Source organism: Otolemur garnettii, unplaced genomic scaffold (assembly GCF_000181295.1).
Source record: "Otolemur garnettii isolate 467f Iridium unplaced genomic scaffold, OtoGar3 scaffold00043, whole genome shotgun sequence".
Classification (NCBI taxonomy): domain Eukaryota; kingdom Metazoa; phylum Chordata; class Mammalia; order Primates; family Galagidae; genus Otolemur; species Otolemur garnettii.
The window spans coordinates 13759995-13775830 of record NW_003852438.1 but is presented as its reverse complement, the minus strand read 5'-3'; the positions used below and the strand labels follow the sequence as shown (position 1 = coordinate 13775830).

The window sequence follows — 15836 nt, the reverse complement described above, 5'->3', positions numbered from 1 at the left end:
ATCGCTTAAGCCCAGGAGTGGAGGTTGCTGTGAGCTGTGATGCTACAGCACTCTACCAATCTACCAAGGGTGATAAAGTAAGACTCTGTCTCAAAAAAAAAAAAAAAAAGATAACTACTGTGTCACTGAATAAATGACCTTGGTGAATGCAGCACACAAGTCGCCGCATTGGGATGGAAGGAATCGGGTGTTCAGGCCTGGGCCAGATCTGGCTGCGTCGTCACTTGCCAGATAGAAAGAAGAGGACGGAGAAAGTCAGAGAGCACCGGGTTAGATTCCTGGCATCTCAACCACTCCCTGCCATTAATAGCTGTTTGACTTGGAAGCTATTTGATCTGTCTGTTTCCTCACCTATGAAACAGAAAGAAGGTCATACTTCCTGAAAGGTTGTTGAGAAGGTGACGTCCCATCACACCTATCATGTCCTTGGAGAGGGCTTGGCTGAAAGTGCACGTTTATAAATATTCGGTATTATTACTAACACTTTTTCTCCACTATGAGTAGCCATAGTATCTTTACTTATAAAATGAGAAATTACTCTAGATACATTTTACGATTTCTTTAAAGTCTTATTTCTGAGTTCATACTTTTTTTTAAAGTCAAATGTCCAGTTGAAAAATGAAAACTCAAAACCTTATTTATTTCAAGTAATGACTTTCAAAAACATGTACAAGAAGATCTGATCTGCCACTGAGATTGATTTAAAATAAAAAACAGGTGACATAATAATGCCCTAATAATTCAAAAATTTTTACCATTCAGAAGTGATTGGTGCTTTGATACATTATCACTCATGACACACTGATTTGAACAGAGAATGTAACAGATAGTTGTCAGGCAGACACTTACGTACAGGACGCGTCATATTTGGTGAGTCTTATGGAGATCCGAAGGTCTTTCAATCACACACACCTGAGTGGGCCCACAATGTGCACAGTCACACTCCCTTTTTACAGTTTAAGCTGAAGTAGTTTCTGGGTTTATAAACAGTCAGCACCTTGAGTTTCCTTCTCATTCAGAAGAAAATATTTCTGAATGTTTTCTTAGAGTTTAAGTAAAATAGTATACTTAAAGTTAGTTACTATTTTACTTAAACTTAGAGTCTTAGTAAAATTGTAAAAAAAAAAAAATGCCAAAACTGCACTGTAGACTTTATTCCAAACTAAATAGAAAGGTTCTTCACTTGGCAATTTCATAATTTAGTAACTTCACAAAATATAAAACCTCTTCCAAAACTTAAGAATCAAAATGAAGTGAATATTCACATGTACCCTTAAAAGATAAACCACAGACGTGATCCCACCAATCACCTTCCCTCCACCCATCCTCACATGTGAATCTTTCTAAATGAAGAATATAAATGTCTTAACACAATAACCAAGAAAATGGCATGAAGACTATGTTAACCAGTTGGATGAGAATATTTCAAATTATATATAAAAAGAGCACACTGTACCCCATGACAGTATCAATGTACACAGCTATGATCTAATAAAAAAAAATAAACCAGAAGGGTGGGAGAAGCTAGGGAAATGCCGGGAGTGGTGGAGAGAAAAGAATGTCTGAATAAATGGGATTGGGAAGCATTTGGAGGCCCCTCCCCCTTTTAATTCATACAGAGATCAATGCATACTTTAACTAAACACCTTAACTAAAGTCTTAAAAAAAAATGAAGGGAATAGTTCAAGATGTTGAATCCCTAAAATCATTCAGTTCTAATTATCTTGATACTTTGAATTAGCTCTAAGGGACTACACATCATGAACAGAGGCATTCATTGACCAAGACACTGTATGTGCCAATAAAATATTGTGGCAGGGAGACATTTTCTTAAGTTAAAATTCTATTACAAGAATCTTACCTCCTGCGTACATCACAGCCAGCATAATGGACGATATCCACGCTATTTCACTGTGGGTAGCATGGAATATCTGTTGAATGTCTTTGAAGAATACTGTGACGGCTTTGGGGAAGGCGTAGGAAAATCCGATGGAGATAAAGGCGGCTCCCACCACCACCCAGCCCCACCCTCCGTCTGGGGGTAGGTACACGGGCTGGGTACTTGGGGGTGGTGGCATTTCTGCTCGTCTCAATGAAATTCAAGTAATCTGTATAAAAAAAAATGAAACGAGTGTAAATTTTATTTCCATTTTTGTTTGCCACTCTTCATACTCACTAAAGCATTTTCTAGCTATAAATACAATATGATTTTTCACAGATATTTTTCATATGCTTGCACTCAGAAAATTATCAGACTATTAACCAAAAAATGATGTGAGGTAGATAACTGACTACTGTGGGATGAAATTGAGAGCATCTAATATTTTTATGGCAACACAAATTACTCAAAAGGAGTTTGAAATTTATATCTGAAGTATCAATCATAAAACAAATGCTATCTCCATCTTATTTGTAAGCATAAGGGAAATAGAACTGTCATCGTTTAAAACAGATGCAACATGTTTAAGATTCTCTACACAAGGTTTCAAAGGACCATGTGTTAGCTCTGATGAATTACAAAGCATTAAATGGCAGGCATATTTTAGAATTTTGCCACTTTTAGTCACTGAGAATAACTTTAAAGCATTTCAGCCTGAATTTATATTTTAAACCTATGGGATTAGACATTGTATGTTTCTATGAAATTAAGTTAATTTTAATGCCCTTCCAAAACAGATGCTACCTATCATCTTGCAAATTATAACATTTTATGTATTTTTCATAGCCCTGATAGTAGCTCAATCAAAAGGATTATATATTTGTTTGTTGGGGTGGGGGTGCAGCTTTCCTTTCACATATGCTTAGGAATACTTAATTGCTAGTTTTATAACATAGAGCACCCATTCTCCTGTGGAAGGAAATGATCACACATAGCTTAATACATTTGAACGTAATGAAACATCTAGGCTCCCACCATCAATGTTCCCTTGTAGACTAATGATGATCCCTTGGCTCTTAGCTTCACTTTTTGTAACATCTTACTTATAGGAGAATGCTCTCTCCTTCCACTTGTGGGTATTTTGAATTTAGAATGAAGAGGAACAAGAGAAACACTCCTTTGAAAGTAAGATAAATTTGAAACAAGCTAACTGACTTTGCCACATGTCTCTGGACAACCTACCACCCCCGCCCCCCCGTCCAGTACCTGTGACAATAGATAGAGGTTGAATTTTTGCTTAGTGTCATCTCAGATATTTTTAGTGATCTTCTATCCACATATGTTTAGATTTTGAGTGAAAATATTCTCCACACTAAAATTTTATAAATTGTCAGTGGTTACACACAAGGACTTCGCTCTCAGAAACCCATGTCAGAAAAATTACAAAAGCAAATTGTAAAATTGGAAGACCAGTGTCTCAATAGAATCAGTACTAGAATGGAGAGCAGCACCATGTGAGAAATTATCCAGACTCTCATTATTATAACTATAATTTTGTTTATTTTGGCAAATACACTTAAAGACTTCTTAACATAATGTTAATATTTTTAAGTAATTCAAGGGTGGAAGAAATTCAGTATAAACTACAATTATCAGATGATAGGACCGAAGATTAAAATGCTCATTTTATGAGTCAGACCCATCTCTGAGAGCGCTCTCATACACATTCTATTAATACTTTAATCACCATTTGTTTTGACATCATTAACTGATATTTATACTTCTGGATTTTTCCTTTTTAAGGCTGAACCAAGGGATGAATTCCTCAACTCTTTCTTTTGAGTCAGATGGCCAGAGTGCTAGGACTCTAGGCACGAGCCGCCAGGCTCAACAGAAACAATTCTTACGTATCTTTCAAGATGATCCATTGGCCTTTTTTTAAATTGCCTTCTGTTATGTCCCTCTTTTCATGACTGTACCTATTTAAAGTATAAAACATGATGTTCTGATACACGTATTTATGGAGAAATGATTACTAAAGTCAATCTAATTAACATATCCTTCTCCTGTTGTAGTTAAATTATTCCCTTTTGTGCTGAAACCACCTCAAACTTGCTCTATGAAGATTTCTTCTGTGTCTGGGTATTTCACTTGGTGTGATGTGCTCCACAATCATCTCTGTGGTCACAAAAGCAGCTCCGTTCTTCTCCTTTGAATTAGATGAATGACTACATTTTATTTCTTTTTATTTGTTTTATAGCATTGATATAGTTATTTTATAAAACAGGGGTAGGAAAGCTTTTTCCCGGAAAGGACCAGAAAATAAATATTTTAAGTTTCATGACTATAGGGTCTCTTTTGCAACTACTCAACTTGATAGTTTCAAAATAAAAATAGCCACAGACAATACTTAATAATGGAGCATGGTTGTATTCCAACAAAATTTTATTTACAAGCTAGCCAGAGGGCTGCCAGTTTCCAACCCCTGTAAGAGAACATTTAGAAAATGAAGGGAAAAAATGACATGGAATCACACCACCCTCTGCCATTATTAATGATTTTGCATTATTAATAATTTTGTATCTTTCTTTTCTTTATTTTTATATTCATCTATTTCTAATTAAATGAAACAATGTTACAATTTTACAAAGTATATGTAATTATGAATACGTTTTTCATATTTTTTTGTCTTTATGATCAATCATTTTTTTTGTCTACATAGTTTCTGCAATATGAAAAATACAAAAAGTGAAAATCACAATTAAAAATTATCAAATAATATTTTCCATTGCCACCATTATTTACAGAGAAGTAGCTCTTTTTATCATGTTTTGTTTTAAATATTTTATCTTTTCTTTGTTTGCATATTCATACATTAAAAAAACATTTTCTTTTTTAGTATTTTTACTTTAAAATTATATCTGTTAAAAATTTATGGTATATAACATGATGTTTTATATATGCTTACTTTTTAAAAAGCAATTTCAAATTATTCTTTTAGAAGAAGTTTAGGTATAAATGATAAAATTCAACTGTCATCTTATTATACACTGGGTTGAAAATATATATTTTTTAAATTTTAAAATGGTATGAGGGGCGTGGCGCCCTTAGCACAGTGGTTACAGTGCTGGCCACATACACCGAGGCTGGCAGGTTTGAACCTGGCCCGTCCAGCTAAACAACAACTACAACAAAAAAATAGCTGAGTGTTGTGGTGGGCGCTGATAGTCCCAGCTACTTGGGAGGCTGAGGCAAGAGAATCACTCAAGCCCAAGAGTTTGAGGTTGCTGTGAGCTATGACAACACAGCACTCTACCGAGGGCGGCATAGTGAGACTGTCTCAAAAAAAAGTGTAAAGCAATCAAATCCTTTTGACTTTTTCTAAGATGATATAACAAAGTAAAATTGCAAGTTATTCCTGACTAAACACACACACACACAGAGCACAGGGGACGCTCTTCAGATGGAAAATGAAAAAGGTGCAATCACGGTCTCCATCCTTAGTGACTGAATACACTACACTCAAATTCACCTTGAGTGTAATCTAGAGGTGTACAAAAGGCATAAAAGGATCTGACTCAATAAATATTGAGTTCCTGTGCTAGGTGAGTGTTTATTATTTCTAGTATTTATTTATTCAGTTTAGTCACCACGAAAGCCCTTTAATATATTTTTTCTATTTTTTTTTTAATGAGACAAATCCCAGAAATATTTTAAAAACCTGACCCAAGTAAGTTAATAATGTCAGGGACTGGATGTCACTAATCACTGCTGACTCTTAAAATAATATAAATTTAGTGAGTAATAAGACTATTCGGTAATGTATTCATGAGAAAAACAAGCAAAATTCTTAGACATTTTTATTATACAATCTCTGAGTATTTAAACTATTTTATGGATCAAAACAGTCAAAGGCATCTGCTTTTCCAAACAGTAAGAAAGTAACTCTAAAAATTCTTCCCACAGGAAGAATTGTCAGTATGTCAGAAGCCTACTGAAAATGTCACGAAAACTGCAGCAGAAAGGTCACATAAAGTGTTTTAATGACAAATAAATAATGCACATCATGTGAGTCCTGGGCAATCGGGGGCATCAGGGCAAAGATACTTCTACAAGTTAATCTTGTGGAGATGCTAAAACCACAAAAATCAACGCAAAATACCCTGCCTGGTCAAGAATTATTGTGAAAATATTTGTATGTCTTCAGTACATTTACATTTTGTTTTTATAATCATTTCTGCTATTTTGGAAGCAAAAATTATCTATCTGTTTGTCTATTCAGTTTGCCAATAGGCTTATTTCTCCTTGGTCCTCATTCAACGCTCACGATGAGTTCACAACCCACGATCACTGGAAATAGTATCTTTGAAACTATATAATGTTTAAAGAAGAAAGAGAAGAGACAGGTTTAAGTATTGGTTAAAGCAGCTGAAAACAGCAGTCAACCTCTGAAAGTCATGTAAAGGATCTGCATCTACATATTACTAAGTGTTGTTGTTATATTTTTAAGTAGTCAACTTTCTTATTTCTTTTATTTTATTAAATCATAGCTGTGTACATTGATACAGTCATGGGGTACAGTGTGCTGTTTTTATGTACAATTTGAAATATTTTCATCAAATGGGTTAACACAGCCTTCATGTCATTTACTTAAAATTAGAAAAACACTGGATGAATACTGACGATAGCAGAGGGCATTCGTGTGGTAAACTTCTCATTTTTGTATAATCAGAGTGTAAAAACAGTTCTGAAACGACCGTGTCGCCTTCTTGCTTGTGTAGAGGAAACTGAGCCTTCTTTCATTACTAATTCATGGCTTTACACTGAGCTCGTGGACTTTTCTCACACCTGCTGCAGTGAACATTCAGGAATAAAACTTGACTGATGGTTCATGTTTTCAGTTATTCAGAAAATCACAAATACCATTTCCAAATCCATAATTTAAAATGACTATATCAGTATGAACACTGTAACTAAATTGTCAGCTAACATTACAAGTATGAATACTGAAACTCAGCCCTGTTGATAGTGCCACTGTTTACATCTGGGAAACTTTGCCTACAGAGGTTCACATGGGCTCACAACAGGCTCAGGTGTCAACACCAGTACAAATTCTATGAATCTGAATTTCTCCCAGTGTTTAAATGTGCTCTACCTTGTAAAATAGACCATTCTTATCTCAAAATAATTTAAAATCTTAGATCTTCCAAAACATTGCTCTTAGTCGGCTCCCATACAAACAATAAGAAGTAGATTTATGTTTGTGTGTAAGTCCAGCCTGTAAAGTTCTAGTTTCACCCTTAAGCCTCCTGGCTTCCTCTTGAGGCATAAAGATTAATGGTAAGGGCTTAAAGGCTTAGAAGACTGATTCTGTCACTTACTCTGTAACATTTGGGAGAGTTACAAAGCTCTCTGAGTCTGCGCTGTCATCTATAAAACAGTTAAATAACTATATTTACTCCATAAGGTGAGGGAGAGGATTGGCAGACTAGTAAATGTGAACAGCACGGCTGTAAATCCTTAGAATAAGTAAAAACACATCTCATTAAAATGACTAGAGGGGATTTAAAAATCACATTTTTTAAGGGTATAAGCATATATATGGCTTTCATGTCTGCCAAATTCCATGCTCAACGTTACATTTAATGAAGGAACTGTAACTTTTAAAAGCCATATCTTAAAATGAAATTTGCATGGAGTGCCTGCCTCACCAGAGTAGTGTAAGGATGAAAGGAAAGAAGGTCTCCTTACTTAGTTTAGTGATGGGTACAGGGCCACGTGGTCAACGATCACAACTGATGCTCAGGGTGGGAACTCCAGACTTTTTAAACAGGGGACCAGTTCACTGTCCCTCAGACTGCTGGAGGGCTGGACTACGGGCCCCAGGATGAGTTGGCTGCAAAGCAGGACAGGCAGCGGTGGCAAAAACACCCAGCGGGCTGCATAAATGTCCTAGGCAGGCAGCATGTGGCCTGTGGGCCATAGTTTGAGAATACCTGCCCCAGATTCTTGCTGAAAGGGTTGAATAGTTTTAAGGCCTTCATAAAAATCACAGGCATTTTAATCTAATAGGCTCCTAGTCCTTCTCTTACCACATCTCTCTGCCTCTACCAAGAGGCAACGACTATTCTGTATTTTGTTATGGCCTTTTACTTAACTTTATTTATACTTTTATGATATGTGAAGGAATCTGGAAATTATTCAGCCATGTACTATGAAAAATAGAGACCACGTGGCTGGACACTTTCTGGACAGCCGCTGTGTATGTATATGTATGTATGCATTCATTTGTAAACTTACTATTTAAGAAACTAAATATTTTATATTACATACAAAATGTCAATTCCAGAAATATATAAAGGTATAGAGAAAAAGGCAAAATTTAATAATTTAAATTAAGGTATATTGTTATAGTTCATCATAATACTGTATGCATATGTTTATGTTCATATATGATTCACTAATGTGCCTTCTTAAAAATTTAGTTTTTAATTTTATATCAATTTTTATTTACACTTTATGCCTACAGATTTATTAATCTGATGTTGCAGAATACAGCTGATTCTAATCACGCACAGGCACTGTGCCCTATAAAGTTATCCTGTATACCAAATTAGTGAATACCTCTGCGGCCCGTGGGACAGATGCCGGGTGAAGTTGTTGTGAGATTCTGAGCACCTTTTCGTCAAGCAATCAATATATGAACTTGTTTGATGTGTGTTTTTGTTGAAAGATGGCTTATTTAATGTAGATTGTGCAGTCCCTGACGTTGACCTCACAGGAACAGTTGACCTCATTGCACCTCCTGTCTAAATGGAGCTTATCAAATCCAAGCATTTTCTGCGCAAGGCACATCACAGACTTTGCACTGGGAACACCAGACGGCACTACTCCTGGGCGCCACCGTGAACAGTCAAATCCCCGACAAAAAGCCCAGAAATGTGAAAAACAGGGCATTAAATAGACTGCCAAAAAGGGACACTTGTTTTCTGAATGAGAATTGAAAGAAGGCAGAGTGCTACTTTGACTTCAGAGGGTGACATGAGTTGCATAACTCCAATTTTGAGTCCCTCTGTGCAAGTCAGCAAGTGATTGCAAAGTGTTGTGAGTCACAGTTAAATTTCTGCGAGTTGGCCAACTGAAAAATGTGGACTCACCAATATGATCGTATTTCATTTCTGAATATATGCACGTCTGTGTCCATATATCCATACATATGTGTGTGGGACATATATAGAAGAACTTTTTCTAAAAAATATGTGAAAGCATTGTATGAAAATTCTCTTTGCTGCATTTTCTTGGCCAATGCATAGGTTTTATACATATTTTTTCTAACCTAGTAGAGCCATAAAATATTCGTTAGTGGCTTTATTTTGTGTTCTGTGATTACTGACAATCTTGAGTGTCTTTCCATATTGTTAGAGTCTGTATTTGCTGAGAACACCAGTTCCTGCATTCTGCTAGCTGTGCTTGCACCAAAGAGAGAGAGAAGCCCCCTCTTTGTGGTTCTTCTAAAATTTGGATATTTATGCATTACATTTCTACTTCACTAGCAATTAACCTAGAAATTTAAAATGAAATTTTACTTAAAATTAAAAATTAACGACAATTTATTATTTACAACTATATGGGCATTCACTGAGAATCTAAAATTTAAAAATATGCAAACACAGATAATAAACAAAAACATATAAATCACCCCCAATCCTATCACTAGAATTAACTACTTTAAACACATAAGTGAATATTATTATGCTAGAGTTTTGATTATATGCATATGTGCATGTAACTTGTTTCACCCAATTGGAAATGACACTTTTAAGTTATATCAAAATTATATACGCACATGCGTAACAAGGGGAAAAAATCCACTGGTTGAAGTATTTCTAAATATTTTCACAATCACATTATGATTCTTTCTCGTGCCTTTTTTACTTAGAGTTTGCCACAGGTGTGTTTTCCTACACAATATAATCTTTGGGCTATAAAGTGTGTTGATGCCCTGACAGTTCTGCAGAGCAGTCTGTAGTTTGCCAGGAATTTATCCCAAGATACTATGTCCCACCCTCGGGTCAGTTTTGACACTGATACTTTCTTGATCTTCTCACAACATATCAACAGAAGATATTCAGTCCACAAGGCTTACATTCCTTCCCCTAACGGTCCACAAGTAGTCTGTGGACTGAATTATTAAGCGATTGAAATTATCCAACTGTGATTAGAAACAATCACCAGCCCTGCTCAGGCAGAGGCCATGACTGTCGTGACTGCACTTTGTCAGCCGTGATCGTAAAATGCCCTTCAGTGGAAGCCACTCTGATCTCAGAGGCATTACAATGAGAGATAATGACCTTGGAATTAATAAAGAAGGAAGTGAGAAGAAATAACGAATGCAGCGAATATTTACACATATGCATCTATGCAACGTTTGTATTTATGCTATGAATTAAATAAATGGACCATGTATAAGTACAACTGAGCTTCTCATCTTTTAAAACTTATGAATATACAACTCTATCACTGGTTAATATTGGCTAAATTAGTTCAGTAAACCCGAGAATATTTGGATTCTTACCGTATGTCACTATTATGAGCCACTGTAGTAAGTACTTTTTTATAGTTCTGATTTCAACTTAAACCATAGGAAAAAAAATACTTTTTGCTCCTAATTCCTCACTTTTCCAATGAATATTTAGAAACTCTAAATTTCTAATTATTTATTCACTAGCTGTCTTTCTAATTATTTCTTTACTATTTCTTTCTAATTATTTATTCACTAGCTGTCTTTCATCACAATCTAATAACAAGGCTATCACTGTTTCAGCAGTTCTCAGGATAGCTGTCGGCATAGAATAGGGTACTTAATATTTTTGTTAAAAATAACAAATTGATAAATAAATAGCTATGGGTATTTATGCACCATTCACTGTGCTCACTGCTGTCATTTTAGCTCATGAAATTTCAGCTTTAATAATGAATTTTTTGTCTTCAAAATAACCATGTGGTATAACTCCATGGTTTGTCAGGAGATAAACTAGAGAATGTAGGCCCGTATCATTGGTTTGAGGTAGACCTTTTAACAAATACAGATAACAATTCCATGGCCAATGCTGGTAGCAACTGTAGTATAAGTGCCTGGTAAAAAGCTGGCCTTAGATGACATTGTAAATGAAAAAGGAGAAGGGTTAGTCATCTCCATAAACATCATTCGGCAAATCAAAGTTCTTAGTAAGCAGTTTCGGGGGACTTTGTGAGCTGCACATCAGTCCTCCCTGCTAGTCACCTGTCTCCCATTCCTCTAGATTCTGCCTTGAACATCTCACCCAGGAATCCTGCTTTCTATTCCCTGTTAAACTCATATTTTTAACGTACGTTGCATGAGACTATGTTTTGCACTCGGCCTGATCACCTATTTGAATGTCCCTGCTCTGTTATACAAGTCAAGCTATTTTCCCAGATGCTACGCACATCAGTCTTTTCAAAAGTTTCCTTGCCTTTAAAAAAAAAGTCTTGCTAATATTTTTTTTCTGTTTTGTATTATTTTTTGGACTTCATCAGTGTATAATCTCAGTATATGATCTTTTGTCCTTTGTTGCAAGTACATTTGCCTGCTTTTATTCATAACTGCACATGTCAGGCTGCAAGGCACCACTTCTGGCCTCTCCATTTCTTAGCTACACCTTATTTCATTTCTTTTACATAAAGTGACATCTTATGACCTTTAACTAATTCACTAGAAGTGGAACCAGACCAATTAATTCCAAAAATCCCACTTTTAAGATTGTCACATCTTCCTCATTAGCAGCTCTGGAGTTGATCGATAGTCAAGACCCAATCCACGTAGTCATTAGTTTCGTGTTTTTTTCTTTTTCCTATACACAATTCTGTAACATTTTATAATCTATGACTGTTGTGTCTCATCCCTTTTATTTGTGGACATAGTCAAGAAAATGAGTTCAAAGTATGCTCTTACCTGTTGACAGATGCCCACTTGAGCAGATTTATTTGGATGATATGTAGAATCTTTATCTAGTTTCTATACTTTGCAGTTTGATGTTTGAAAAAAAATTCAAAAGAAGGGAGGTAGAACAGACTCCGGATTACCTAAAGAAATAGAAAAACAAATTGCTATTTGTATAATTGAATTCCACAAGACATATTAGAACCACTAGCCTTAACTCATCTCGATAAATTGTGATTGTCTTTAAATAATTAGCCAAAGTAAACGTATCTTTGTCAATCCACTGCCAGAAGGACTAAGGTGTAACCCAAATGATCAAATGTGTGCATGAGAAAAAAATATAAAAGATAAAATAAAGAAAAATTGGGTATTATAATTTTTAATAAGCCAATAAATTACATACCTACCATGTAAGAAAGGATATGTATTAGTATTCATTAGTTGTTACTAAAATCTTTCCTTATATCCATTTAAATAATTTACTATAAAATTCAATTAAATAAATTAAATATCCATTGACAATACAAAAAATATACAATTTAAAAAATGATTATCGGCAATAATGTCAATATTTATAAGACTTACAACAAGACAGACTAGATCATTAAAAAAAAACCCACAAAATTACCTTAGAGATATTCTGATTTAGAATTCCCACTTCTACTTAAATCTGTGTGATAGACAAACATGCTAAATTTCTACTACGTCAAATATCTTCATTTTAACATAAATAGGGTGCTCCATATAAGGAATTCAGCACTTACGAGTTTATTTTGTGAAAAGTCAATTTTTCCATTTAATAGCCAGTTGTCTGCCTTGCCTCTGGGGCTACCTGCTTTTCAAAGTGCTGAACAAAGACCACACAGCTGCCAGGTAGAAGAAGGTTTGCCTGAGAAGATGAAGAAAGCATGATCTAAATGCCTAGTCGGTCTCGAAACTGGAGGAACAGCTTCAATCAGATGCTTAGAGTGACGAGACGTCATCTGCAATAGTGGCTCTGCCATCTAAGCTAAGGGGTATGCACATCCTTCTGCTGAGGAGCTGAGGGAGCTAATGATGCCGTGTGGACATCGATACCGTGTGTCTTACTCCAGATCCAAAGCAACACACTTTGTTCCCACAAACCTGCCTAATGCTGAAATTATTAGTAAGGGGGTGAGTATTTCAATAGGAATAGGCGTGGAAAGCATGAAAGCTGGGCGACTCCTCTCCTGCTTCCTGTATCCGCTGCACACCACCTAGTCCTCTGTGCAGAAAGTCTTGACTTCAGTGCTGGATGCAAACCTGAGGACCCTGTGACAGCTCCAAGCAACAGCCGAACAGATAAACAGGCTAAGTCACACAGTGACGGAGATTGAGACAGAGATGAATTCAAAGTCAACAGAATGAACAAGTGGAACAAAGAAGATGCTAAATATGACTGTAGTTCTGTGGGTCTGGAGCAGTCCTTTCTGGGAAGGAAATAATATAGAAGTCTGCATGTCAGAGGCCGCCACGGTCATGAACACTCATAGCTCTAAGAGGGTCGTAAAGACACAGGGCTGACTGGTGCCGTGGGCCTGACTTTGCCCAGGAGGGGAAGGCTGAGAACACCGGCTTCAGAGAATTCATGCTGCAGCTGCAACAAAGAAACCAGACACCGGTGCTCTGAGGAATCCACACAGAACTCATCCTTTCTTATTACCAGCTTTGCACAGAACACTAAAATCAGTGGTGCTCGGGTATAAACAGCACCGCCTAAGGCCCCTCCTAGCAAGATGGCACCTGCAGCGTCATCTGCACCTTCACAATGTGGTTTTATTTCAGGTGTCTCTGTTCATTCAAGATTGCATCAGGCAGCAATGTGCAGGTGGGAAATGACTGAGTTGGTCAATGAGCTACCAAGACAAAGTAGTAGTATCTTCCCAGGAAGGGAAACGTTAAAATAAAACAACCTAAAAACAGACAACCCTGAACTTGTTGTAACTGACACAAATAGGAACTAAAATGGTTTTCTGAAGAAACAATCATGCTTGATGATCGTTGATACCCTGATCTAAGTTCTCATAATATAAAAGTCTCTAGGAATGTCAGATTAAGTGACGGTAAGTATAAGAGATTATAGAAAGCTTTCTTATTTATTTAAATATTTTTAAACAGTGGTATTTAATTCTGGCTAACTAAATTCTCAAGTAATTTAAATAGTAACACGGCAGAGATTAGTTTTGAGCTGTGTAAATATCACATACATTCAGTGCTTAAACTCCTGAAAGAGTGGAATTGGTTTGGTGAGAGTAATTTCCAGAACTTTGCATCATAATGGTTTTCTATAGTTAAGATATATGACTGTTAAAATGTTAGTGGTAAACATTCGGTGAGATTAAGTATTTTTGCATCTACATAAGTTGGTTAATATTTTAATACATTCTTTGTCATTAAAAACAAATGCACACAAAATATATCACATTATAGGGCGGCACCTGTGGCTCAAAGGATAGGGCACCATATGCCAGAGGTGGCGGGTTCAAACTCAGCCCTGGCCAAAAAAGGAAAAAAAATCACATTACATTTCAGTGCCATCCATTCTAATTAGGATCTGGTTTGAGGTTTTACGTGCTTTTCAGATTATAGGATATTTTTAGGGGAGAAATCTCACAGATAAATGTTACCATTTGATTTATAAACTTTGGAAACTGAAGTATAGAGAGAAGCTCATTGTTCTGTTCTAGAAAGCGGTTAACCCTGTCCATGGGAGCTCTTTCTGCGGTGTTTTACTGTGTTTGATGAACTTCTAGGTGTTTTTATTTTTAAAAAATGCTTTTTGGATAATTTTTTAAGTACTAGATTATCCACACATCATGTCTTAGCCTAGAAACCTGCAGGGTCATTTGATTGTATATGAGTCAAAGAACCATTATGAATTAATTCCACGAATGGAAATAAAATGGAGAAGTTTTGATATTATAAAACAAAGAAAAAATGGCACCTCCGTGAGAACCCAGGGATGAGGAGTGAGGTTGTGCCGGCCAACTGGAGTGAGATAAGAGATCCTGACAAGTCCAAACTCTGTCCACTCACCAACATTTCTATGAAATCTCAAGGTTCCCGACCCTGACTGGCCCGTTTTCTTCTAAAAAGATTATCTCTCATTCAGGATTCTCTTCGACAAACAGAACAATAATCCAGGCACCCTTCTTTGTGGGCTATTAATCTATATTCACATCTATTTTTCTACATATATGAAACTATCATAATATATTTCATACATGTATTTGTACAGATATACTCACAAAATGCATATACGGGTATTTAGTTTTAAAAATGAAAGATAGCATTTTAGAATTGGTGGGTCAGTCTAAAAACCCAGTAGAAGGCCAATAATTCTTAAGCAAATGAGAAAGCTTTCCTTTAATTTGGGGAAGCATCTATTTGGGGGCCTGCTTCCCGAAGTCCAAGTGGGCATAAAGGTCATTCTCCCCTACAAAAGCAGCCTTAATTATTATAAATGCTAGAAATTGGACTGGTGTCTGCTAATGTTGGTCCTTGGCAATCACACACAGATGTCACATTTTATGATGCCCTCTACTTACAACAAAATGCATGAAAATATATACAATGCCGTAGAGCTGCTGTTCCCAACCCCAGGCCACAAACGGGGAAAGGCAGTTGATCAAATTATAATCGCACCATAACCAGTAACTTTTAAAAATTTTTTTTGGCCGGGGCTGGGTTTGAACCTGCCACCTCCTGCATATGGGACCGGTGCCCTACCCTTTTGAGCCACAGGCACTGCACCACCAGGAACTTTTCCTTACGGCTTCTATTGCTGATTCTACTTTAACACACCAACATGCAGGCCATTCTCTCGCCATACAATTGATCTCCTTTCAGTTTTACTCCTACAGGGAGTAAAATCCAGATTCTAGTGAATCTCTAGACTTCAATTCTCACTTGTGTCCTCACCTGTCTTTTCCGTCAGAATTCATACACTTGTTTTTTTTTTTTTTTTTTTTTTTT

At 36.2% G+C, this 15836-nt stretch overlaps 1 protein-coding gene across 7 annotated transcripts in view; it reads right to left on the bottom strand.

Moving 5' to 3' along the window:
* The window catches only part of SLC16A7 (solute carrier family 16 member 7), a 173371-nt gene that overhangs the window by 74341 nt on the left and 83194 nt on the right, over positions 1–15836 (bottom strand). For 3 of the 7 annotated variants that reach the window (XM_023513655.1, XM_023513656.1, XM_023513654.1), the window contains exons 2-4: positions 12605–12729; positions 11853–11983; positions 1862–2108 (exon numbers count right to left, since the gene is read on the bottom strand). In XM_023513655.1, the coding sequence (XP_023369423.1) occupies positions 1862–2078 (217 nt within the window). In that variant the 5' untranslated portion in view covers positions 2079–2108; positions 11853–11983; positions 12605–12729. Of the gene's footprint in view, positions 1–1861; positions 2109–11852; positions 11984–12604; positions 14233–15836 lie in introns of those variants that run through there. The other 4 variants (XM_023513653.1, XM_023513660.1, XM_023513657.1 and 1 more) reach the window with 2 other exon arrangements.